This window comes from Aulonocara sp. 'chitande type north' Nkhata Bay, linkage group LG3, assembly GCF_057382095.1.
Source record: "Aulonocara sp. 'chitande type north' Nkhata Bay isolate Kocher_YH1m ecotype deep benthic linkage group LG3, A_spYH_male_GT1.1, whole genome shotgun sequence".
In the NCBI taxonomy this organism is placed as follows: Eukaryota; Metazoa; Chordata; class Actinopteri; order Cichliformes; family Cichlidae; genus Aulonocara; species Aulonocara sp. 'chitande type north' Nkhata Bay.
Window position 1 is genome coordinate 5,073,524 of NC_141346.1, and position 25,206 is coordinate 5,098,729.

The 25,206-nt window shown below is 42.0% G+C and overlaps 3 protein-coding genes across 3 annotated transcripts in view; 2 read left to right on the forward strand and 1 right to left on the reverse strand.

Moving 5' to 3' along the window:
• LOC147333619 (protein NLRC3-like) overlaps positions 1-25,206 on the forward strand; it is a 231,567-nt gene that overhangs the window by 44,010 nt on the left and 162,351 nt on the right. The window lies entirely within an intron of this gene.
• On the reverse strand, positions 1,145-22,211 carry LOC147333620 (uncharacterized). Its single transcript, XM_086286426.1, has 16 exons — positions 20,496-22,211; positions 18,733-20,356; positions 16,723-16,980; positions 16,038-16,472; positions 15,216-15,620; positions 12,159-12,563; positions 10,754-11,206; positions 10,415-10,678; positions 10,207-10,306; positions 6,169-6,326; positions 5,837-6,085; positions 5,448-5,705; positions 3,501-3,803; positions 3,138-3,407; positions 2,933-3,016; positions 1,145-2,810 (listed from the first exon to the last, which is right to left on the reverse strand). The coding sequence occupies exons 1-16, from the start codon at positions 20,884-20,886 to the stop codon at positions 2,744-2,746; spliced, it is 5,724 nt and encodes a 1,907-aa protein (XP_086142552.1). The 5' UTR covers positions 20,887-22,211; the 3' UTR covers positions 1,145-2,743.
• LOC147333621 (uncharacterized) lies at positions 6,331-8,589 on the forward strand. The gene is made up of 4 exons (XM_086286400.1): positions 6,331-6,838; positions 6,980-7,231; positions 7,800-7,889; positions 8,063-8,589. Exons 1-4 carry the CDS (start codon positions 6,709-6,711, stop codon positions 8,320-8,322), a joined length of 732 nt encoding a protein of 243 aa, XP_086142526.1. The 5' UTR covers positions 6,331-6,708; the 3' UTR covers positions 8,323-8,589.

A 25,206-nucleotide genomic window follows, 5' to 3' on the forward strand; every position in this document is an offset into this window, starting at 1 on the left:
TGTATTGGTTATATTTTGTGCAGTGTTTTATTTAGTTTGCATGTTTTAGTTACCGTCAAATTGTCCTGGAGAGACTCCGCCCTTTCCCCCGTTTTTACTAATTGGACACACCTGAGAGGAAAGGCAAGGTAATTTACAGAGTGCTCAATGACACATAAGAGGGTTGGAGTTGGGTTCGAGGGAGCACAGAACACCAGCGCGCAGAGGACCAGCGCACAGGGCACCAGTGCAGAGAGTGACAGTACCAGCGGGGAGAGCGGAGACAGCACCAGCGGAAGGCACGGGACGGCTGTGTGGCTTTGCAGTTTTAAAGAAGCGGCGGGCGGAGTTGAGAGCTCTGCCCACCCGGGGTAAGTCTTCGACTTATCCCCTTTTATTGAATAAAAACTGCCGGAAGAATAGTGACTGCCGCTCCTCCCTTTCTCTAGCATATCAAGACGCGAATGCGGAAAGGAAGGAGAGGACTCCGCTGGGTTTCCCTTTTACTTCGCTGGATTTCTTAACTCCCTGGGACTTTTATGCCGTGGTGGATCCCACTGGACTTTTAATGTTGTGTTTGATTGATTTTTATTGTGTTATCCCTTGGCCAAGGTTGTTTTAATTCATTTTACATTTTTAACTATTTAAATATAATAAATTATATTTTTAATTCTACAGTTTTTTTATCGTGTGCTTTCCCTTGGCGGCTCCACTGCTCTGCCCGTTTTGAGGAAGGTTTCCTTCCTTTTAAAAAACACAAACCACCTTGGAAATAAAATCAGCCTTTCCGCTCCGTTACAGCTACAACTGTGGTTTGCCTGCACCAGTGTGTGAATGTGAGAGTGAATGAATAGTGAAATTGTAATTGCAATCCATTATTATTTTGATGCACATGCTGTTTTTTTCTTTTTTGTTTCAAATTTGCATTGTACTATTTATTTTCTTTTTTCCTGCTGTATATAAAAATTGGTGTATCTCAAAAATAAAACTATGAAGACGCTCAAAAGAAATTTCCTGTTGTTGGAAACTATTTTGTGCAATTTTTTTGTATTTACAGTTTTGAGGGATAAACCTCTTACATTTCTCTAACTATAAATATATGTAAAAAAAAAACGATTTTTTATATTTTTGTAGTTTATTGCACTTTTTTGCAATTTATGTAGTTACTAGAGCAGAGCGATATGACCAAAAGTATTTATCACGATATACATTTGAAAATTTGCGATAACGATATAACTGATGATATAATTGACACTAGACAAAATAATTTACAACTTTATTAGTGTAAAACAAAAAACCCCCAATGTATTTTCACTTAAACAAGCAGCTGTTTTTTTTTAATGTGCATTAAAAGTTATATAATATATAATAATATAATAAAAATTTAACAGTGCAAATGCAAATTCCTCGCTGACAGTTTAACCAAAAGGCATTTCCAGTGGAAACTGGCCGACAGATCCTGAGCATAATCATGTATACTATGTACAAAACTTAAAAAGAGGTTACACACACACAATACGGTAATATTATGTTGAAGCACAGTACATATTACTCCGCGAGGCTGCGTCTACGACAGCCGTAACGCTCCGACAATCCATCAAGCGGTGCGGCTTCATAGCTTAGCAAAGTCGTACTAAAACATTTGACAGATTTTCAAGCGCCGTGCACATAAAATCGATTCGATGTCAGTAAACACAACCAGAGTTCATACATAAGGCACACGGGATTATAAGAACCTATAACCTATCTGGTTATAGGTTCCATTGGAAAGAGATGATTGTGAGAACTTGTTCATTATTTGTTCAATGAACAATTCAGCTGTTACACGTTTCAGTATCTGTTTGTATTTCGTGGAATCAACATTTGTGTGCGAGTACACAAAAATCAGTACAGTTATTGCAAAAGTACCAAAAATAAACTAAGCCGACTCACAACTGTACAATAAAACTGTTACAGCCTCATTTTGTTTTTTCACTAATTGAAAACATTTTAATCACAATAATACAACCTGATGTGTAAATATTGGGATGACCACTAGATGGCTTCAGATCTCCATAAAATAAAAATCCGCAGAAACATGAGACGTGCTCGTTTCTACACAAATAAATAAAACAAAGCATTTTAATAACGACATGAAAAAGAAAATACTCTAAAGTTATTAACGCTTACTACGCTGACCTATTATTGCTCTTGTATATTACAGATTAGTATGAAGCAATTGTGAGAGTTTTTACTGAGACCATAAAACTACATCTCCCTGATGATGACGACCATGACGACGATGTTAAAGATGATGGCGAGCGCTTCACCAGATCTCAAACTGCGTGTGCTCCTTGAAGGCTGCTCTGATGATGATGATGATGATGACGACCATGATGATAATGATGACCAGGAGGATGATGATGATGATGATAATGACGACCAGGAGGATGATGATGATGACGATGGTGATGACCAGGAGGATGATGATGATGACGATGGTGATGATGGCGAGTGCTTCACCAGATCTTAAACTGCGTGTGCTCCTTGAAGGCTGCTCTGATGATGATGATGATGATGACGACCATGATGATAATGATGACCAGGAGGATGATGATGATGATGATAATGATGACCAGGAGGATGATGATAATGGCGATGGTGATGATGGCGAGCGCTTCACCAGATCTCAAACTGCGTGTGCTCCTTGAAGGCTGCTCTGATGATGATGATAATGATGACCAGGAGGATGATGATAATGGCGATGGTGATGATGGCGAGCGCTTCACCAGATCTCAAACTGCGTGTGCTCCTTGAAGGCTGCTCTGTGCACGATGTTGTTGCTGAAGAGTCTAGAAAGAGACCAAAGCAGAGAGCAGACGTCACTCACACAGAACAACATGAATCCACGTGAGCTCAGGCTGTGAATGATTCCTCTCAGAGTCTGAGAAGAAACTCCTTCATGTTGGCTCACCGCACACAGTGGATGGAGGGGTTGATGGAGAGCAGCTGCAGTAACACATCGGTCGAAGCATCAGTGATCTGATTGTGACTCAGACTGTAACACAAACACAACATGTGGCTCTAACTGATCGCTGCACATTATATTACTGTAGTGTGTGTGAACAGGCTGATGGTTGTTGGTGCCTCCCACAGGAGGATCAGTGTGTGACACTCACTCTAGGACTTGGACTTTGTGCAGATGTGTGATGAGAGGGAGCAGCAGCTGGTCAGTGAGCTGACAGTGACTGAGGTCCAGCTCTGTCAGCCCTTCACACGAGTCCAGCATCTGGACCAAAGCCCCGCAGACCCTCTGATCCAGCGTGCTGTGACTGAGATCTAGCTCTCCACCCAGGGCTGTACACAGGGACACCGCCCGCCTCACTGCGTCCCTCTCACTGTTCACAGGAACCAGAGACAGCAGCTGGAGGAGGACAGTGTTACTGACTCTAAACAGGACAAACAGAGAAACTGTCAGGATGCATCAACACCAGCGTGAACAAGGTTCTCTCTGGTTCAGACTCTTCGGTGGTCTTTCCCACCTGAGGCGGACCCTGTGGAGGACAGGAAACAGCAGGTCCAGCACGCTGTCCTCCACCTCACAGTCTCGCAGGTCCAGCTGTGTGTCCCGGCTGCCCTGTGTCAGGATGGTGGAGACGGCCCTGCAGTCATCAGCAGTCAGACTCAGAGGCTCAGTCTGATCCTCCTCCGGTAGCTCCACACAGGAGGAGCAGGACAGATCCAAGCTGTGCTGCAGAGTCCTCAGCAGGCCTGACGCTGCCTCCTGCTGGACGTCACAGGCAGCACAGCAGTGGATGAACCTCAGCAGCTGGTTCCTGTCAACACTGGAAAGAAACGCATGGAGACAGAAAATCTAAAATGATAGATGCTGCAAACAAACTGCTGGCTCCAATAAAATGTGTTGATCTTTAAAACTAAAGGATTTTAAGAACAGCATCTATGAACTAGCAGCAGACACATTATTGTAATTAGATGTTGGATTTATGCACAGCACTCATGTTATTAAGACAAAGTCACACTGAGCCCAGTTTCCCTGCTTGGGCTGATTGTGCAGGTGGATGTTAACAGATAACAGCTTTAAATGAATAAGGACTCAGTTCATCTGGTAACTCGTTGTTCATAATTTACTGCATTTATCAGATTAAAAGCATCATTTGTCAGCAGTGATGAAGAGTAAATGTCTCCTTTGTGTCCAGGAAGCCACAGAAACACAGCATGTAGCAGATTATTTTAATGGGTCCAGTTCAAATGTGTCTGCAGACAAACTTGTGATTTGCAGCCTTCAGCTTGTTGTTCGAGCAGCTGATAAAAGTAGCCCAGGAGGTGTAATGACAACACTTGATAATAACTATAATTAATACAATTAAATTGTTAATTCGACCAATTTTAATTCACTAAGATTAAAATGACAATAACGCTGATGATACCATTTGGTAAAACCACAAATGAGACACACAAATCAGAAGCAACAAGTCAGAGGCTGCAGTTTGGGAAACACTGAAGATCACCAGAAATGTTTGGGCCTCATTTGTAAACTTCACCAAATGATTTCCAATAATATATTTTTAAACAATTATCTGTATAATTAATGAGAAATTGCAAAGCTGACATTTGTAAACTTTGTAAATAATTCATGAATATTGTGTGACATCTAAAAACAGGACGGCTAATGCTAAGCTGCAGTGTGTTCAGCGATAAGTCGGCCCTTGGGTGTAAATAAAAAAAAATCTAACTTTTGATTAGTCTGAATTTCTTTGTTGTTTAGTAAAGTTTGTGTTGGATTAAAATACAACAAACGGCTCTCACTGTTGCCATGACAGCGGGCTAATGCTAAAGAAAAGCGTGTGTGACTCTCTGAGACTAAACAACAGTCGGGGGCGGGGCATCTGTGATGAAACCCTCGATGATAAGTAGTGAAATAAACATCTGGTCATCATTAAAGAACACATACCATAGTGAGAACATGTTGTTTGTGTCATCAGAGTGTAATTATCGTCTCTTTCCAACTATGATATATAAGATAGGAAGCTTCACCACATTGTTGTTCGTACATGTCGCCACTATGAGCACCACTATCAGCGGCTCTGGGATTCTTTTCCAGGAAAACTGAACTCAAAGCCGTCTTCAAACCAGCTTACTGTCTGTAAACATCAACATGAACCAGTTACTGTTTGATCCTGTTTCCTGTTCCGTGTTTGCTACGGTGACCCTGGGTTGTTAGACAGGCGCCCACTAATAAAATGTGTTATTGTTGCTGTTGTTGTTATTATTACTGCTCTACCTTTAAATGATGTTCACTCTGCCTGCTGTTTGAAACTTTCCTTGTAGTTTCTTGTTCAACTGTTCATGTAATCTGTTCCACACTAACAGTAAAATGTTAGCTTGTTTTTGAAGCATTATGTTACAATAAAGTGTGTTGTTCAGCAATCACACAGCGCAGCACAGAGGAACGAGCTCTAATATCTGACCTGAGACGAGAAACGCTGTCCAGCATGAGCAGGATGGACTCTACTCCCCCTGCTGGTATGGAGGTCCACAGCAGGTTCAGTCTGACTCCGTCTCCGTGTCTGAGGATGAAGATCAGAGCAGCACAGTCCACTGAGTCCAGCTGTCTGCAGCTCAGGTTGATCACATGACCGAGTGACCTCAGCAAACTGGGAACAGCGTGACTGTCGTGAGCTCTGTAGAGCTCTCTGATGGAGCTCATCACAAAGCTGGGACTGGGCCTGAAAACAAAGAGTTTATTTCCAACTTTGTTTAAAGGATCCATGAAGTGCTGATTAAAGATGAGACAGCATTTCAAATCCTCCTGATTAATCAGCAGAAACTGTGTAAAAGATCAAACCACATTCAGCACCTTTTAAACACAATCCTGTCCAGAAAGGGAAGCAGACGTGTGGTCTCCTCCTGTAAGAACAGGTTCTTCCTCAGGTCCACAGTGATGGTCGGAGCCGACGGCTGCTGCAGCAGATAGTGAAGCAGCTCCCAGCTCAGGCAGCAGGAGGTCAGGTCTCCACCAACCTTACTCAAGAAGGACAACGTCAAGTCCTTGTCCTGGGTTTCATGGAGGAGAGACAGAAGCTGCTGGAAGCTCTCTTCACTCAGTCTGCAGAGATCATCAATAGAAAATAAGCTTTGAAGTAAAAATCGACATTTTATTTGTCCTGTGATGTTCAGAAAGACATTTACTTGACTGTCAGAGGACCATGATGGAGCAGCAGTGCAATGAGACCCTGAGCAGGGATGCAGGTCTCAGTCAGGTCTAACCGTCCGACTGTCCAGTATCTCAGCAGGGAAGCCAAACTACTGACGGCCCTCAACAATACTCTGTGTGATGGTCGGGCTTTCTTACGGTGTGTTCACACCGAACGCGATGGACGCGAATAGAGCGTCAGGTTTACATGTAAAGTCAATGGAAAGGCGCGATGACGCGCGATTGCGGGTCCCGCGAAAATTCGGAAGCAGATTTGCGTCGCGAAAACGCCAAAACGCGTGAAACGCGCGTCAGTGTAGCGCGTCAGGCGCGTTTGACGCGCGAATAAAACCACGCGCGTGAGTTTTTGTGTTGCACTTTGTGCATACGCGCGTTTCGCGTCTACCGCTCGAGTTGGAAAAATCTGAACTCCAGCGTCAAATCGCGCCGCGACAACCAATCAGGAGCCTGGTGACGTGGCTCTGACCTAGGTCAAAGGGGCAGATCCAGCCAAAGCCCTTCATTCTTCATTCAGTATGGAGGAAAAGCTGATCAGCGCCGTGGCTAACCACCCCGAGCTATATGATGCCAGCTCCTATTTCTACCGAGACAGGAATAAAAAGGACCTAGCTTGGAGACACATAAGTGAGGAGATCGGGCAACCTGGTAAGTTCATTCCTTCTTCTTTTTAATTTTCAGACTGACCCGATGAAGCCGTGCAAAAGCTAGCAAGCGCGCCTACTGTCCCGCGATTTTCCCACTGTTGTACAAATACCTTTCCGCTAACCAGATAATGCGTTTATTCAGAGGACATCTGCAGGAGAAAGTGGAAGAGCCTCAGGGACACATATAATAAGGAGAAGAGGTCAGAGAAGGAGAAGAGGAGTGGGTCTGCAGCAGGATCGGGGAGGAGATGGAAGTTCTTCGCGGTCATGGGGTTTCTGGACCCCTTCCTCACCCCGCGGGAGACCAGCGGAAATATGGTGCGGACCGTGGAGAACTTCTCCCCCGAGGACCAGGGACAGCCCGAAGAGGCAGCAGGGGAGTGTCAGTCAGAAGGTATGTTTACAATTAATTAATGTAGGCAGTTAATTTATGCGTGTTGTCATACAGGAATATATTTTGTTTATTAATAAACAGTATAAAGTAGTCCCGCTGTTCATCCGTCACTGCCTCGCCTTTTCGCTGATTTTTTTTATTGCACCGTACAGCTTTCAACGATGCGCATTGCATTCTGCAGCCCAAATGACAAATCTCCTCCGTGTCGTGTCTCCTGCGCTTGCCAAACTTATCATGTTTGGTTTTGATAACCATCACTTCAAATAGAAAAAAACAGCACAAAAACACTCATAACTATGACCCTCATTCGGAAATAGACACCTGCACCGGGAGCGAAAAAGGCGCACAAAAGTGGCGCCGCAGACGGAGAAAAAGCGCGGCATAATACTTTTACGTTTTAAAATCGACAAAGGTTTGCACTTTGAGAATCAACTTGTGAGAACTGTGACTACTGTTCATGTGCTGCAATAAATGGGAGACCACTGTATATAATAATAAGTATATAATAATATAATATTCTCTATGACTATTGTCTTCAACCTGTTAACATTTAATATTGTCTTGATAGAGTCAAGTTATCATGCAGCAGAGTCCTCCCCTGTTGCTTCTCCTGACTCCCCAGTCCCTGGTCCCTCCACTCCTGCTGCTGCACCCACAGGTATGAACATCAAGCACTGATAGCTTTTTACTTGCTTGGATTCCCTTGTGATCACCTTTACTAAATATCTACAACCAATCTGTTCATATCCTGTTTTTTTTTTCAATTTTGAAAATGACAATCTAGTAGCAGCCTTCTCATTTCTTTGTGGTGTTTTGTTCTGTTTTTTACAGGCCCACAGAGGAGGAGAGCTCGAAGGCGGTCGAGGGAAGGGTCCCAGGATGGTCCATCGGCGGTGGAGCTGGCTATCCTGGAGTCCCTAAAGAGGCCACGCCCGTCTGCAACAGAGTATTTCCTCCTCGGCCTTGTTCCTGCTCTGGAGAGCATGCCGCCTCAGACACGAGAATTCGTGAAATTCCAAATTCATAAATTAGTTTTTGACAACAGCACAGCTGTGCTAAATTTGGAAACATTGGACCCTAATGATCAGTAGTTTTCTGATGAGGCAGCAGCTCTCCAGGGCAGAAACAATGTTCTTATTCTTCTCCTCCTTCTCCCCTGAGGCTCTTCCACTCCAAGCTGGGTCCTTTTTATTCCTGTCTCTCTGTAAATAGTTAAATTTTATATATTTATGTTGAATCTTTTTATTACTGAATTTATATATTTTATCAAATAAACATTTATAATGACAAATGTCTCTGTTCTACTACACAGCAAATATTGGCACCCGACTTGACACAAGTAGAATTTATTTCATATTATACTAATGACAAAATATACTGATACAGTGGGATACAAAAGTTTGGGCAACCTTGTTAATAGCCATCATTGTCCTGTACAAATCGTTATTTGTCACAATTTAAATTGTCAGTTAAATACATCATATAGGAGACACACACAGTGATATTTGAGAAGTGAAATGCAGTTCACTGGATTTACAGAAAGTGTGCAATAACTTTACACTAAATAAAGCAGGTGCATATATTGGCAACACATAAAAAGAGAAATAACATAAATATGTAGTGTATATCAATGTGTGTGTCTCCTATATGATATATGTAATTGACATTTTTTACTGTAACCGATTCATACAGGAAAATAATGACTATTAATAAGGTTGCTCAAACTTTTGCATCACACTGGTTATAGGAACATAGTGAAGACAAGTTACTTAAGAGAATAAAGAGAGGTTAGGTTATTTTGGAGTAGAGATCCATTTATTAAGAAAATTTTAAAAAGGAGAAAGTTCCCTTGTAGTTGTGGAACATGGATCCTGAGTTGGGGGGTGCCTTCGTCTGGACGTGCTTCCCATCCAGAGCTCCACAACAGAGGGGGAAGTTCCAGCGCTCCTGGAATCCCTCTGCGATGGACCGCCAGTCTTCAGTTGAAGGCACAGCCGTGAAATCGTCCACTAGACAGTCCCAGATGGCCGTCGCTACCTGGGGGATGATCTGGCTCACCATACCTATGACACCACAGCCATGCTATCATTCAACCACTGATAACAGCATAAATCGAATTAAATTAAATCGGGACTTGATGAGACCATCTGAGTATCACTAGAAATATTATAAACAGTACCAGTTTGCTATCGGTAAACACCGAGAGCATTCACTGTTAGCATAGCACATCCATGTTAGCAGTGTATAAACGATAGTTTATACACGCCGACAGCATTCACTGTTATAGCACATCCATGTTAGCAGTGTATACACGATACACTGCTAACATGGATGTGCTATGCCATCAGTAAACACCGACAGCATTCACTGTTAGCATAGCACATCCATGTTAGCAGTGTATAAATGGATGGTTTAGCATATATTAGCACAGGTATCAATAAAGGACTACCGTATTGACCACTTTTACTAACCTCAGGCAGACGGACAGGCGCTCTGCAGGTGGGATTGAGCGCCTGTAATTGGTGTCTAGGCGGGCGATTCTGGGACCGACACGGGAAAGCAGGTCCTCAAACTGGCCGGGTGACAGACGATGATATCGCTGGAATCTGCCGTCATCCAGGCGCAGCTCCTGGAGCAAATGGTGAAACTCACCAAACTGCTCACGCGCCTGGAGGACCTGATGGACCCAGGTACGGCGAGGACGTCTTTTACGCTGCTGCTCTGCTCTCCACAGTACATAGAGAAGGGAGACTCTCTCTTCAAGCGCTAGCTCGATAGCTGCCATCTTGCAAAACCAGGTCTGGCACAACTCCCTCCCACATTCCTCCCACATTTCCGCGTCACGCGCGTCAAAATATGATATTTTGACGCGCGATGGATTTTTCTTGGACACGCGTTGAGACGCGAATGTACACGCGTCAAATTAGGGGCGTTTGGGGCGTTTTATTCGCGTCCATCGCGTTCGGTGTGAACACACCGTTAGGCACAAGAGAAAGCTCTTCAACAGCCAGCCGACGGGCCGCTCTGCCTCTTCTTACCCACTGAGACAGCAGCAAGGACATGTCGATGGAAAGCCTGAAGAACGAAGAGACGAAAGAGCAGAAATGATGAACACCAAGAACTAAAGATTCACATAGAAATGATGTTAGAAGAGCAGGAGAGAGTCATGGTTTCACTTCCTGCCTCAGACTGTGTAGTTGTGTTGTGTGTCTGAAGAGCAGAGCGCCTCCTCTGGCAGACATCTTGCTGGGTGTGAGGATGAGATCCACTTTAGAGCCGCACAGTTTGAGAACTCTCCCCACAGACCAGCAGCTTTTCCTGTGTAACGCTCCTGTTAGCAGCAGCTGGAAGCCCAGCAGCTGCAGCAGAGACTCCAGCTGCTGGGCCTCCTCTCTGGATCTTACAGACATGGATGTGCACACACTCTGGAAGAACTCTGGACCACAGCTGGAACACAGTGAAGATGGGATCAGAGAACATGCTGGAAACGTTCTGCAAATGAAACCATCATCACTTATTTACCTGAGCTGTGAGATAAAAGGCAGACACTGCAGCAAACTCCTCACTTCACTCTCTTCATGTGAGCAGCCTGTCAGCTCCACTTGTTTCTTCTCTGGTTGGAGTTTCAGCAGCTCCAGGAGGATGGAGGTCTTTCTCTCTGAGAGGTTTATGGACCAGACTGCAGGAGCTGACTGGAAAACTGACTGTAATGATGGAAGGACACTCAGACCTGTTTTAGTCTCACAGTCCTTCACATGGGAGCACAGATCCAACAGGAAGTCACTCTGATATTGGTTCAGATAATAATACATCTCCATGTGTCTCTCATTAAGAGGGAATGTCTGATATGTGCACACTGATGCTAACAGCTCCAGGATCTTCTCTCCTGTCTGCTGCTCTCTCTCTGCTGCTGCACAGAACAGACTCACAAAGAACATCACTGCTTCATGGAGACGTGACCTCAGAGGAAGAACACTGTAACAATAAGAAGGAAACATTTAGAGATGATTTGATGTGAGCTGCATAAAAACAGCCACACACTGCTGATGGACTCCATGTTGTATATAATGAAAGTCCATTTAAAGCCATCTTCCATCAGAGCAGCTGAACAGTGTTCTTAGACAGTTACTGACTCACAACACAAACACTCAGCCTGTGTGTGAAATCACTGCGTTCTGAACTGTAACTGTTATTTTGTTCGCTGTCTGACTTTAGAGAGTCAAACACTAAACATCAACAATACAGAAACACACAGAGGGGAACAACAACATCTACAACAGCAGCTTCACCTGCTGCTCACATCACACACCTCTCTGCTGTCTGACATCTTCATCTGCTCACTATAGAGCTGCTACCACCATCATCATCATCATCATGCTCAGTAAAACAAAGTCAGAGATAAAGTCCAGCTTCATGTAACTCATTCATTTACTGAGTTACGTCACTGAAGGACTCGTTGAGTTTGCTTTCATGCTGTTTCCATGGCGATGATGGATTCAGGTGTAAAGGATGTTTCTGGCATGTGTGCACTCCAACACTCTGCAGCAGGAGCTCAGTCACATGATCCTATCAAATATAAATCTAACCTTTCTGATGAGAACGTCTTTATTCTAGATGCTGATAAGCATTAAAAGTCGTCTGATATTTATAGAAAATATGAAACTTCATAGCAACAAACAGCTGAACACGTCAGTGAAACACAGGGATGGACTGAGAACGTTTCCCTCTGAAATATGACAGAGTCTGAATACATTTATAACATGATCCATGTAGATGAGGTCAAACATATGATGCTGATGACAAACAGGCAGCACAAGACAAAATCATCACTTTACAATTCATGGAGCTCCAAATATTTCCATCACTTATTTTCACAGCAAATCTTCTCTTACAGATATTTGACTCATGTGAAGAGCGTGTTATTTACCTGAGCTGTGAGATAAAAGGCAGACACTGCAGCAAGCTCCTCACTTCACTCTCTTCATGTGAGCAGCCTCTCAGCTCCACTTGTTTCTTCTCTGGTTGGAGTTTCAGCAGCTCCAGGAGGATGGAGGTCTTTCTCTCTGAGAGGTCTATGGACCAGACTGCAGGAGCTGACTGGAAAACTGGCTGTAATGATGGAAGGACACTCAGACCTGTTTCAGTCTCATAAGAGTACAGGTCCAGGAGGAAGTCACACCATTTCACTTTAAGAGGACTGTGTTTGTATGTGCACACTGATGCTAACAGCTCCAGGATCTTCTCTCCTGTCTGCTGCTCTCTCTCTGCTGCTGCACAGAACAGACTCACAAAGATCCTCGTTCGGTCTTCATCTGATGTCTCAGCATCAACTCTGCAACAATAAGAAGGAAACATTCAGTGATGATTTGATGTGAGCTGCATTGAAACAACCACACACTGCTGACACACTTTGCAATGTTTGTGAGTTTAATCTGGATCTTTGCTGATTTTCTGTCTTCAGTAAAATGAAACTTTGATAAAAATCAGAGTCTCTTTATTTCTTTGGAAGTCAGCAAACTCATAAATTGAGCAGAGGATCAAATAATTATGTCACTGCTGTAAAAAGGTAGAACACTGTGAGAGCAGCTGTAATACAGTGTTGTATTATTCATGTACGTCGGAGTATTTGGAGAGTTTAGATTTTATATTTGCTATGGTCACTGAATCCTGGTGTTTCTTGGTTTAATGCAGTAACGTCTGTTTTCTACAATGTTTATATGACAGGAAATGCTGTTTGCGTTGGATTCTCTATGATGAAGGAGATGGCGAGCCACCTCTGAACCTCATCACCTCCTTAGCCTGAGCAGCTGCTCTGAGCTTTCACTGTGCCAGACGAGGAGGCCACGCCCCCTTTTCCAGCCTTCACCTGAGTTCACCTGTGTGAAAGCACAGCACCAAACAGCTTAGCTGCTGTGTTTCACTCAGGAGCACTTTGGAAGTGAACCTGACTGGACGTCTTTACTAAAACTGACTGACTACAAACCAGAGGAGCCAACGACAGAACTTCCAAACTCTTCAACATCCCAGAGACACTTTCCTGCATCATCAGGTGACTCCTTGTGATGAGGGAGCAGCTAAAGTAGCCTTGATCGCTTCAATATCAACACTGTGTTCGTGCTGTTTACACTCGTCTGTGACGCTGTGTGAAATATTCACTAGTGTTTTGTGATCATTCACATTTGATTTGATAGAAGAAGTTTCAGCACATTGAAGTTACAGCTCTGAGTGGCTGCAGCTGCTCAGTGAGTCTCTTCCTCTCTTAAAGCCTCAAACTCACACTCTGGCCCTGCTCATTTAATATTCTGCAAACCTTCAGTGAGTTATGTTTGCACTGTGTGATCAATATTTGTATGTTCTGTATCACTTTGTGCGTTTTCCTTTTCCTGTCATGAAGACAGCTCAGACCTGCTGGCGTCTCCAGGTCCTGCTGAGCTTTCAGGTTATGTGATAAATGCTTTGGAAGTCATGGATGGGCCTCACTTTAGACCAGCTCACACAACATACTTCACTAACAACCAGTAACTGTCTGAATTAACTCAGGAATATCTGTAACACATGTACAACTTTATAAAGTGTTCGTCCATCATTGGAAAAGTATCAGACTGCTGTCATTGAACATGTTATATTTGAGCCTCTTCAGCAAAACTTCATCATGTGTATCCATGTTTATGAACGACATACTGAGGAGGAGCAATGCTTCATAAATGATGAAACAAGTATTAACTAACACTAATGCTGAAGAGTGTGCAGCTGTTATAAAGTGTTAGCAGCAAAACACTAAACATCAACAATACAGAAACACACAGAGGGGAACAACAACATCTACAACAGCAGCTTCACCTGCTGCTCACATCACACACGTGGAAATCACATATTTACTAACATTTTACAGTTAATTCATTTAGATTAAGATTTGTTTACACTGAAAATTAGACTCAATTAATATTTTCTGGTTCAGAAAAGTCTTAAACACAAAGATTCACATGTTAGTGGCCACGTTGAGCCTCCTGTCAGTGTTTAGTTTCACCAGACTAGCTCTCTGTACCTGGCTATATCACCATGGTAACAGATGCTGAACACAGCCTGGTGTAGATCAGGTTATGTTCAGTGTCAGATTAAAATCAGCTGTAAGTGACACATTTTCTCTGAGTCTTTTATGTCCAGTCTGCTCTGAGCTGGAGCTCATGATAACATGAACGTCACTTTGATGTGGTGACAAACTCCTTCACCAGATTGTGTGTCAGAGCTGAATGCAGCGAGTAACCTTTCATGTTTAAGTGGATCGAGGTCAAAGTGTCACAGCTTTAATGTGCAGCTGTCAGCTTACAAATAAACTGCAGCACAGAGCGCTCACACACATTCATTCATTCACATGTTAATGATTGCTACCAGCATCGCTTAGTCTCCTTTGATGCAGCAACAGTGTTGCCTGTGTTGTTATAGTTACATATTGTTTATAGCTCTGTGTCACCTGTTAATGTAACAATATTTCTTATTAATGGAGGTGAAATCAGTGGGTCTACTTTGTGTGGAAGAAGACAGAAATAACGTATGAATGGTCGTTGTGTGGATGTGGAGAAGAGAGGCCCCAAATGCAGGCTGAAGCTGAACATCCTGGATGACTCAAACTGTTTCCCTCTGCAGTGACAGCTGCTTGATGCTGTTTTGTTTTAAAGCCCATCAGAAACACATAAATACCTTAACAGTACAACTTTTATTAATCATTTTAATGAAGCTTTTTTCCCAGGAGGTCTTAGTGATGCTGTAAATGTCAATAAGTGCAGTTTTATTCTCACAGACAAACTGTCACATGTTAAAAAACTGTTGAAGGTAAACGTTACAAATTTGTGGACTCATTTCTATAAACTGGCTTCAATCAAGCAGCAACTAAATTGTCAAATAGAGCTAAAATATTTTCATGAATTATTTTCAGCACTCATTTATTGGTAGACCGACTTTATTGTGTGAAGAACGTGTCGTGTACCTGAGCTGTGAGATAAAAGGCAGACACTGCAGCAAACTCCTCACTTCACTCTCTTCATGTGAGCAGCCTGTCAGCTCCACTTGTTTCTTCTCTGGTTGGAGTTTCAGCAGCTCCAGGAGGATGGAGGTCTTTCTCTCTGAGAGGTCTATGGACCAGACTGCAGGAGCTGACTGGAAAACTGACTGTAATGATGGAAGGACACTCAGACCTGTTTTAGTCTCATAAGAGTACAGGTCCAGGAGGAAGTCACACCATTTCACTTTAAGAGGACTGTTTTTGTATCTGCACACTGATGCTAACAGCTCCAGGATCTTCTCTCCTGTCTGCTGCTCTCTCTCTGCTGCTGCACAGAACAGACTCACAAAGATCCTCGTTCGGTCTTCATCTGATGTCTCAGCATCAACTCTGCAACAATAAGAAGGAAACATTCAGTGATGATTTGATGTGAGCTGCATAAAAACAGCCACACACTGCTGATGGACTCCATCTGGTCCATGTTTCCTGTACATAATGACGCTCCATGTTAAATATAACATAAACGAGGGAAACATATCATCTCAGTTGCAGCACATAACTAATTTATTAATCCTCATAAAAACAAGAAAACACAAATATTTTAGAAATTTGTCAAAATTCCACTTTTAGAAGCTTCTTTAAATCAAGAAGAGACGGTAAAAACTTTACTTTAAGATTAAATGAATAGAAAAGTTGTTTTTCTGCTTTCTTTGTAAAGTAACTATATACTATGTGTATACTGCATGTGGTGAACGCATGTTCTCCATCAAAACTCTTCACTAAGCTTCTGAATACAATCTGACTTACCTGAGCTGTGAGATAAAAGGCAGACACTGCAGCAAACTCCTCACTTCACTCTCTTCATGTGAGCAGCCTGTCAGCTCCACTTGTTTCTTCTCTGGTTGGAGTTTCAGCAGCTCCAGGAGGATGGAGGTCTTTCTCTCTGAGAGGTTTATGGACCAGACTGCAGGAGCTGACTGGAAAACTGACTGTAATGATGGAAGGACACTCAGACCTGTTTTAGTCTCACAGTCCTTCACATGGGAGCAAAGATCCAACAGGAAGTCACTCTGATATTTGTCATTGTAATGAGAATGAAGAGGGAATGTCTGATAAGAGCAGACTGATGATAGCATGTTGAGGATCTTCTCTCCTGTCCTCTGTTCTCTATCTGCTGCTACAATGAAGAGATTCACCAACAACTCAGTTTGATCTGAGAGATTTCCTGATGACTGACAGAAACTGGAAGAAAGAAAAGGAAACACGATGTGATGATTTGATCTGAGAACAACAAACAGAAACAAGCAGCACTGATACCGTCCTAGATTTGTCTCAGATAAATATCTCCAGCATTAAAAGTACATTAAAGACATAAGGTCAGTACTACAGTTGGTTCAATTATTTCTATAAAGTAACTCGACTGGATTTTAAACCACAATTGAAGATCACATGAAAACATTGAGTGTTTAATAAGTAAAACCAAAGAGCATACCTGAGTGAGTGGATGTGGGGTAAATGGTGTAAGAGGAACGAGCTCGCACTTTGACAGACTCTGTGATCACAGTGAAGGCAGACTTTCACCTTCCTCTTCCTCTTCTGCAGGACTCTCACAGCTCGGTCATACAGTTGTGTTTCACTGTTGACTGGGAGGTGCAGCTGATTCTCAGTGAAGTCAAGTAAACTCACGTAATCCACGTCCCCATCAGTCAGAAGAGAAATGCTCCACAGCTGGCGTGACAAGGAGTCACTCCTACAGTTGGAAGGTTGGTAGAGAACTTCATTAGTTCACATGTAATCAGCTGCTGAGAACAAAGTCTATTTGTGTAGATTCATGCTGAAACTGAAGAACCATGTTCGCCTTTTTTCATGCAAAACTCCTAATTTGTGCAAAGCTGCCAGAGGCTTAAGAGGATTGACTCTGCATACGATATAAACCAGAGACGGGTGAGCTGATGTGAGTTTGCAGCCTTCAAGGTTTAGAAAGTAAATCTTAAACAAGTGTAAAATGTACATTCAAAATACGAACAGATATAGTCAGCAGAGTCACCGCAGTTTGAACAGGATGTAAGAATCATTCTGTCTACAGAAATAACACCATATAAGACACATGTGGAGCTTCAAATGTTAGAGATCCTGCAGCTGGCTTTTGGGGCTGTGCAGGGCTCTTTCTGGAAGATGATTGAATAAAAAGAAATATAAAATGTTTTGACCACTATGAGTCAGATTTTCTCTGTTCTATCATGGGGACAAAAGAATCGGGGTTTAATACTAATTTACCTCTTGTAGCAGTTTTTGTCTCTGGTTATAAGGACAACTTTACCCTCCTAGGATGTGGCGTCCACATATGGGGACATCACATTTTGGTTGCCTACTAGACAACAATACTAAGTTTTGCTCTTTCAAATGAACCACGTGGCTCAAAGGGGCACAATTGTTGTTTCTCATTTTGTTTTTGTACTCAGGAAAAATGCTGCTGTGTTCAGACACCAAATAAAGAGTTTTGTACATCATTACTCAATTGTGACTGTATAGTGTTCTACTATAAAGTCACAAGAGCAAAAAGAAATGTAAAATGCATGAAAGAGTTCGGGTGTTAGGAGGTTAATGGACTGATCATTGCTGACGTGTTTGGGTCTTGCTGTTTGGTTAGAAACTAAAAAACAAAGATACTTCTCTTAAATCTTAAAGGTTTTGACTCACTGTCAGCTTGTTTGTTGTGTTCAGGAGACGAGCTAATCTTTATAATTCATTGTACATTAATGAGAAAACTGTATTGAACTAGCAGACTAACAACATGAAAATTTATCTAAACACATTTTTGTAGAGGAAATCCTTATATTTATGTTTATATGTGAACTAGAGGGTGAGACATTTTGACTTAGTGGATTTTAACTGAACACAAGGTAACAAAGGCAGTATGTTTCTCATTGGAGAATAAAAGCTATACGTGTCTGCCTGATAACTCAGGAGTAACAGCTACAAATGAACACAGCATTAATCTGGGAGATAGGTCTGTTACTCTAACCTTACTTTGGGTTGTCTTTAGCACTGCTCATGGCCTCTGATCGTGAAATTAACTTCACAATAATTATGAGACCATGGGTCAGTGTGATGCAGTGGTGCTAGTTTACAAGTTAAATGTGCTTCAGCTGAGACTGAAAATGTCTTAAATAAGTAATAAAATCTCTCATTCAAATGACAAACGTCCAGGTAAAAGTTAGTTAGCTTTCTGGGATCCCCTCACCTGGATTATTATGTATGCATCAAGACTAAAGAATAATGTTACCAAATACCTAAAGACTACGTACAAACTTTCTGCTGTCTACAACTCACTGGAAACATGATGAAACAAAGCTGAAACAAATCCTTCTCACTACTATGTTTTCATTTTTCACTTTAAGAAAAACACATACTGCTCTAAATCACTGAATGCTTTACATTTAAAACATTAAAAACAGATGTACAGAACCCTTTAACTTCAGATCTAAATGTTCTCACTTACCTTTGAAGTTTGCTGAGGCATCCCAGCAAAGGCCTCATTCCCTGTTTTGATGCTGTTGTATCCTCCAGGTTCAGCTCTATTTTCCTCTCCTTACTCTGGCTGATAACATAGGCCAGAACACAACACTGCTGAGGATCAAGAGTCTCTCCACTCGCATCAATACAGTAGTCCAGTTTATCCAGGAGGCAGAGGCAGGCATCAGGTGACTGAGACTCATAGAGGCATTGACATAAGAACATTAAGTCCACTTCACAGTCTTCACTGTCACTACAACCTACAAAGGTGGTCACCAAGTGTTTGAAGAACCAGTCAGACGTGTCTCTGAGCTGCTGAGGAGGAAGGAGACCTTCTAACAAATCAGTGTTCTTCTCATTCAACAGTCCACACAGGAAAGGGACCAAGTGTTTCATGTGTTTGCTGCCCTGAACCAGACACTGCTGTAGAACACATCTGGTCTTCTCTGGATCCTTTAAGACCCACAGAGCTGCAAAAAACTCCTGAACCGTGTAGTGGAGAAAGGCACACAAGGGTTTCCTTACAGTTGGGCTGATTTGAATTACATTCCTGCTCAAAATGGCCAAATTAGCACAGCTGTCTAGTTTGGGCAGTGATGTTAGGCTCACATTTTTCCCTTCTGTTGCACAAAAAGCTGCCTGAGATAAAGACAGTATTGCATCCCATTTAGTGCTTTCATTTTCAGGTGTCTTGGAAACATTCCTCTGATTGCAGAAATGGAGGATGTTGAGGTATATTTCAGTAACTGTGCAGGGATGTGGAGAGAAATCTGAGCCCTCAAAGCTAAAGCAGGCGACCACCATCAGGGCGTACATGGGGACGTGGCAAAGAGAGAATAACTCCAGGTTACACAAGACTTTGTTGAGGTGGTTCTCACTCAGATTCTTGGATAAGTACTCTCTGATGCCCTGCTCACTGAAGCCTTTCACTTCCACTCTGAGACAGTCCCAATCCAACAGGAAGTCTGCCGACTCCACCTCTGGTCTGCAGGTGATGATGATCTTTGCTTCGGGTAGAAGGGTCTTCTGTATGAGCTTAAACACCACAGATGTAGAGCCAACATCTGTAACTCCATCAAAAATGATGGTAACACTGTCAGCATTATTCTTTATGTCCACTAAGACCTCATCTTTGCCTTCATCTGGTTCACAGAACACACTGAAGAGAAGATCCTCCAGTTTATGGACCTCTGTGATGTTGGGTGTTTCTCTCATATCAAAGTAGAACAAGTAATCTAGATCCTTGTTATCTTTCTCTGACCACAGTTTCAACATCTGATGGACCACAGCTGTTTTCCCAGTTCCAGGTTTTCCTACCAAAAGGATTTTTCCTTCATATATTTTCAGCAGTTCACTGGGAGAGGTTCCATGTTTGTCCTCAGGTATGTAGGCCTTGAGTTTTTTAGTGCGAACCTTCCTGCTTTTCTTGATCTTTGACTTTTTTATTTTGGATGCTGAAGCCTGTCCTGGTGTGTCTAACACAAGCGAGGTGTAGGACAGGGAGTTCTGCTTGTTGAACAGGACTGCTTTACTTCGGGCCCATGATCTTTCTGAAATCTTTCGAGCTTCTGATTTCAGCTTTTCTTGGTATCTGTGACACGGGCTGGGGCCTGAAAGAAAAGAGGTGTGGGAGAAATTAATTAAAAATTTATTTAGGGATTTAACTCATGTGTCACTGAACAACACTGCATTATAAAAGAGTGTGATCACGAGAAATCTTGCCACAGACTTCAGTTTGTTTAAAAATACCTTGTAAATCTGTTACATCCATGTTGGTGTCATCCGTGAAGGAAAAGCAGCTGATCCAATAGTTCAGGTCAAATTTGTCTTGTGAAGAGGAATCTGATGCTGTAATTTCCAGAAAAGACGGCGGCCTTTCTGTTCTTCTCTTTCTTGTTATGTCAATAATCCTGAGAAACTCATAGCAGGCTGCTTCCCCTTTTTTTATGACACGGTCCACAATTTCTCTGGTTTTGTCAAAGTCGTCACCCGCTGTCTTTATTTTACTGACTTCTTCCTCTGAGAAAACTTCTTTCTGGTAGAGATGCTCTACAATCACAGTGAGCCCCTTTAATGTTCCCACCAGTTTGTGCTTGGCCCTCCTGACGTACTGCACAGCGGACTGAGATGTACAAGCCATGTTTCCTTTATTTCATGTACAAGCCATGTTTCCTTTATTTCATGTACAAGCCATGTTTCCTTTATTTCCTGGATTTCTGTTGAAAAAAATGTGGATTTAAACAAAATGTAATTCATTTCAAAGATTCAGACTAATATATAATTTTGATGTTGCTCCTGTTCCTAGCATTGCTAGGCTTTGTTTTAAATTGATGTGTCAAGTGTGTTTATAATTTATCCTCAGTCTTTGACTTTTAGTTTTTTCAGCGTTCTGGTTTTTGATTTTATTTTCTTGTCTTCTTTAAATGTTTTTTTCTTTATTATTTTGCAATTGACAGCGCCACCACTCTCTTGGTGGCGCTGTCACTTGGTGTTCGCTCGTTCTGCGTTAGAGTATCACTTCCTGTTCCTGCTGAACCACAGTGGTGTTTCTGAGTAGCTTATCTGCTTAGCAATTTAATTAAAAACTTTTAGATACATTTTTTTTCATAGTATAATCTTCGAGTGCTTCATCCGAAGCACACTCTCTGTGTACTCACTACCTGATTTATAGCCAAAGTATTCACTCACTGTGTATTTACTGTTTCGCTAGCTTAGCTTAGCTCTCTGTCTCTCTTCCACAGCATGTCTTTATCCTGTCTTCCTTCTCTTACCCCAACCAATCACAGCAGATGGCCCCGCCCCTCTTTGGGCTCTCACACTCTGAGGGGCCTCTGGATGTCTGCCTGGATCTCCTCCATGCCTGCTTCATGCCCTCATTGGAGGGGCTATCACTCCCCACACCCTCTAGCATATTGTTAAATGGAGAAATGTCTTAAAGCATTCTCAATCATCCAGGAAAGTAAATCTCCAAAAGTTGATTCTGTTCATCTGGACGTAGCGTTTTGTGGGAGAAACGTTTCATCATCATCCAGGTGACTTCTTCAGTCTCAGCTGACTGCAGGTTTCAATCTTATAAACAAGACATTTGCATATTGACTGAAACCAGCCCACTGAAGGAACAATGGGCTGGGAGATCAGTTTCTTCATCATTAATATGCAAATTGTCATGACCATTGATCAAAGACCATTGATCAATGTGATGAAATGTTGCTCCCACTGAAAATGCTACCTCCAGATGAACAGAATCAACTTTTGGGTACATGGAGAAACCTTTTGAATACAAGCGCGCTCACGCACTTAAGCAATGCGGTTGAAAAATGTGGGTGCGCCTAACTTTTGTGCTGGTTTTCTTAGGCGCACCAGTGCAATCATGGCAAAAAGTTAGTGTAGAGCCCTGTAGATGAGACCTAAACTAAACACAACTGTAGCGACTTCCACAGTTGCTAGAGGTCGGGGTGGAGTCTGCCTATTTGCCTGACGCGCTGTCAACTTTACGCAATAATGCGAGAGGTGGAATTGCTTGCTTGTTTATTAAAGTGCTTTGAGAGTTTACAGAGTAGTATCATCGGCTCCTGATTCAGACTCTTAAACATCACAGGCTCTGATGCAACAAGGGGAAACTCGTGGTGCAGCGGTCAACAAAAACTACGGCTCCAGCCCTCCTCTCAGAGAATGACAGACTGACCACGCCCTCTTAATTTCACCACTAGCACCCACGTGACTCCCGATACACATCACCATAGCAACCAAACAAATGAAAACCCAGTGATCATCAAAATTCAATACATTTAGTTATGGCTGCTACAACAACAAAACCCTGACTAAATAACGGCACAAGAACTTAATATATTTCCAATATAACATAAGAAATCAGAAAATACAAAATAAACTCAAACAGCTGGGTCACACACCCAGCCCCTGACAAATTGTCTGATTAGAAACATCTGGAAAAACACAAGAAGACCCTCACTGTTGTTTAACTTCCACAGCTGAAAAGACTCTCAGCTGATCTGCATGTCTCATCATTTCCTCTTATTGTTTTTTACTAAATGTTTATTGCTTAGTGTTCAGTCCATCGTGTCAGTGAGGGGCACAGACCAGAGGGAGGAGAGCAGGTAATCATCATATCTGTGAGCTTTAGAGCAGACTGAAAATTACTACTTTAAATATTCATAGATTCTTTTGAATAGGAAGAAGAAATCATCTGTGGTTCTCATGTCATGTTAAGAAAAAATAATATTACAATTGTGTATTAAACAAGTAGATTTTAATGTTTATTACAGTCACTAACTCATCATGTAAAATAAGCCACAGAAATTAGCATTGGTTACACCGCACAGTGCAAAAGTCTTGAGCCACCCATGACATCATTATATTTCCCTTCTAAGGATCCAGATGTTTTTCTAATTTCTTAATGCAACAAGTTTCCAGCTTTCTTTGAATATGGTGTAAATGTTTGTTTCTTTCTCTGCCTGCTACAAATCTATTGTAGGATTTGCCCAGCTCGCCTCTCCCGGACAACCTTCCGCTCTAAGCTTCACCTCCACCCGCGTTAAGTAAGACTGCTGCAATCTGCTGCATTGATGACCCCCCCCCCCCCTTCCCTTTGTGACTCTTAGCCCTCACCCTAGCACATGTGGGGACTCCTGGCACTATGGTGGCTCACTGAAATGTTTACTCATAGTACTGTTTCATAGTTTATAGCGTTTTTCTCACAGTACTGATCATACCGGTTCCTTTAGTGCTTCGACAGCATCTCATAGCTTGTAGATCATTTCTAGTGATTCATTTTGTTTCATGCAAAGTGATGTGACTCCTTGTCAAAGAACATCCCTCAGAACTGGTTTTTAGGCTCTCGTCTTTAGTTTGTCTTTCACTAAAAGTCTTGTTTTCATTACTCTCTTTTGTCACACCTGACTTCCTGTAATAAACTTTGAGATCTGAGAGTTATTTATTTCACACTTGGTTCAACAGTTTCCCTTCATACACACACAAACTGTGATTTCCCTTAATATCACACTGCACCCCTGAGTGAACAGGAGCAGGAAGAAGAAAATATTCTTATTAAACCGTGTCCCCTATCTGCACTCCAAATGATATTACAAGTGGGCACCATCAACCAAGGAACACATTAACGTTTGTCTACAGTTCGTAGCACAAAGCACACAACAAGAATATAACCAGCAATATACCCCACCGCATAATAGCAAGGAGAAGAGAATGACCCCCAGTTAACTCACATTTCTTTCAAATTCATCATATTGATTTATCATTTTAAACATAGCACATTTTAAAACAGCGCATGTTTGTACAACTCTTAAAATTATAATGAGCAGTTCCACAATCTTATAACCGTTGGACTCATTTGTGTAGTCCTGCCAACTGATGCTAAAAATGATATTTCCTTCTGTCCTCACCTCCTAAACAAATTGAAAATGATATTTGTAACTTGAGGGCTAATATATTATTTTTAGCCTTATTTTGTCTGTAATTTCACTAAATCTTTCAATAGTTTCAATTTTATGAACAAATGATTCGTTTGTCCTCTGTATTTAACGTGAATATGAATCCTTTGTGTCACTTTCTTCTGTAATAAATATGGAGGTTTTATGGTATTTACATATGTATCCCCCCAAATTTCTACACAGTAACTAAGATACAGGAAAAAGTATAAAGTATGCATCGCCTTGTAGTCTAATAAATCTCTAACCTTACCCAAAATATAAATGTTTTTAGCCATCTTATTTTAAGTGCTTTTGAGTTGTGTCCACTCCCTCGTTTCGGGCGTGACAATCTGTTTTATTTCTCCACTATTAAAAACACTCTGGGATAACAGCTGAATGATTACTGGTTGATCTCCGGGATTTCACAAAAAACATTAAACAACATAAACTTTCTTTACTGTTTTGTAATGTCTGTAGTTTCTAATTATTGCTTTTAAATCGTATTATTTCACTACTTAAACTCTTCTGCACAAAGTTTGAAGTCAAAAACATCCCTGGCCTTTGATTTGGTCACTTCCTGTAACCGTGACGGGAAAAACACGAACAGCTGTGTCTGTCAGAGACCCTGCAGTACTGTTAGAATGGTTTATGGATGTATTTGTTGATTGTTGTTATTAACATTATACATTTCTGTGTTACACTGTCTGCTGTAATGTACAATAATCCTTCCCCTGAGTAGCCCGGTATGGCCGACGCATCGCCGTAATAAAGGCAGCCATATAGATATGACCTATATATTTTACAAAAAAACCAAAAAACGTTTGCCGTACATACAAGTTAGAGTCGTAACACTTGTGTCTCTCTTTAAACGTTTACAGCTCAGTTTATGGTTCCCGTGTCTGCAGGAACACTATTTAACGTCAGCGTATCCTATCATATCCTGAACACATGCGGAGAGTTTACCGCGTGGATCAAGTTTAAAGCGAAAATAACTGAATGTGACGATGTTGTGAAAC

Bases quoted from the DNA above. Each gene is read 5' to 3' on its own strand.
- LOC147333620 (XM_086286426.1), bottom strand. From the start codon at position 20,886: ATGGCTTGTACATCTCAGTCCGCTGTGCAGTACGTCAGGAGGGCCAAG. The intron at 5,706-5,836 runs GTGCTGAATGTG...CTTTGTTTTCAG, and splicing joins GACAGGATTGTGTTTAAAAG to GCCCAGTCCCAGCTTTGTGA. The intron at 3,408-3,500 runs GTGGGAAAGACC...TGTCCTGTTTAG, and splicing joins CTCCACAGGGTCCGCCTCAG to AGTCAGTAACACTGTCCTCC.
- LOC147333621 (XM_086286400.1), top strand. From the start codon at position 6,709: ATGGAGGAAAAGCTGATCAGCGCCGTGGCTAACCACCCCGAGCTATAT. The intron at 6,839-6,979 runs GTAAGTTCATTC...GCGTTTATTCAG, and splicing joins TGAGGAGATCGGGCAACCTG to AGGACATCTGCAGGAGAAAG. The intron at 7,232-7,799 runs GTATGTTTACAA...TTGTCTTGATAG, and splicing joins AGGGGAGTGTCAGTCAGAAG to AGTCAAGTTATCATGCAGCA.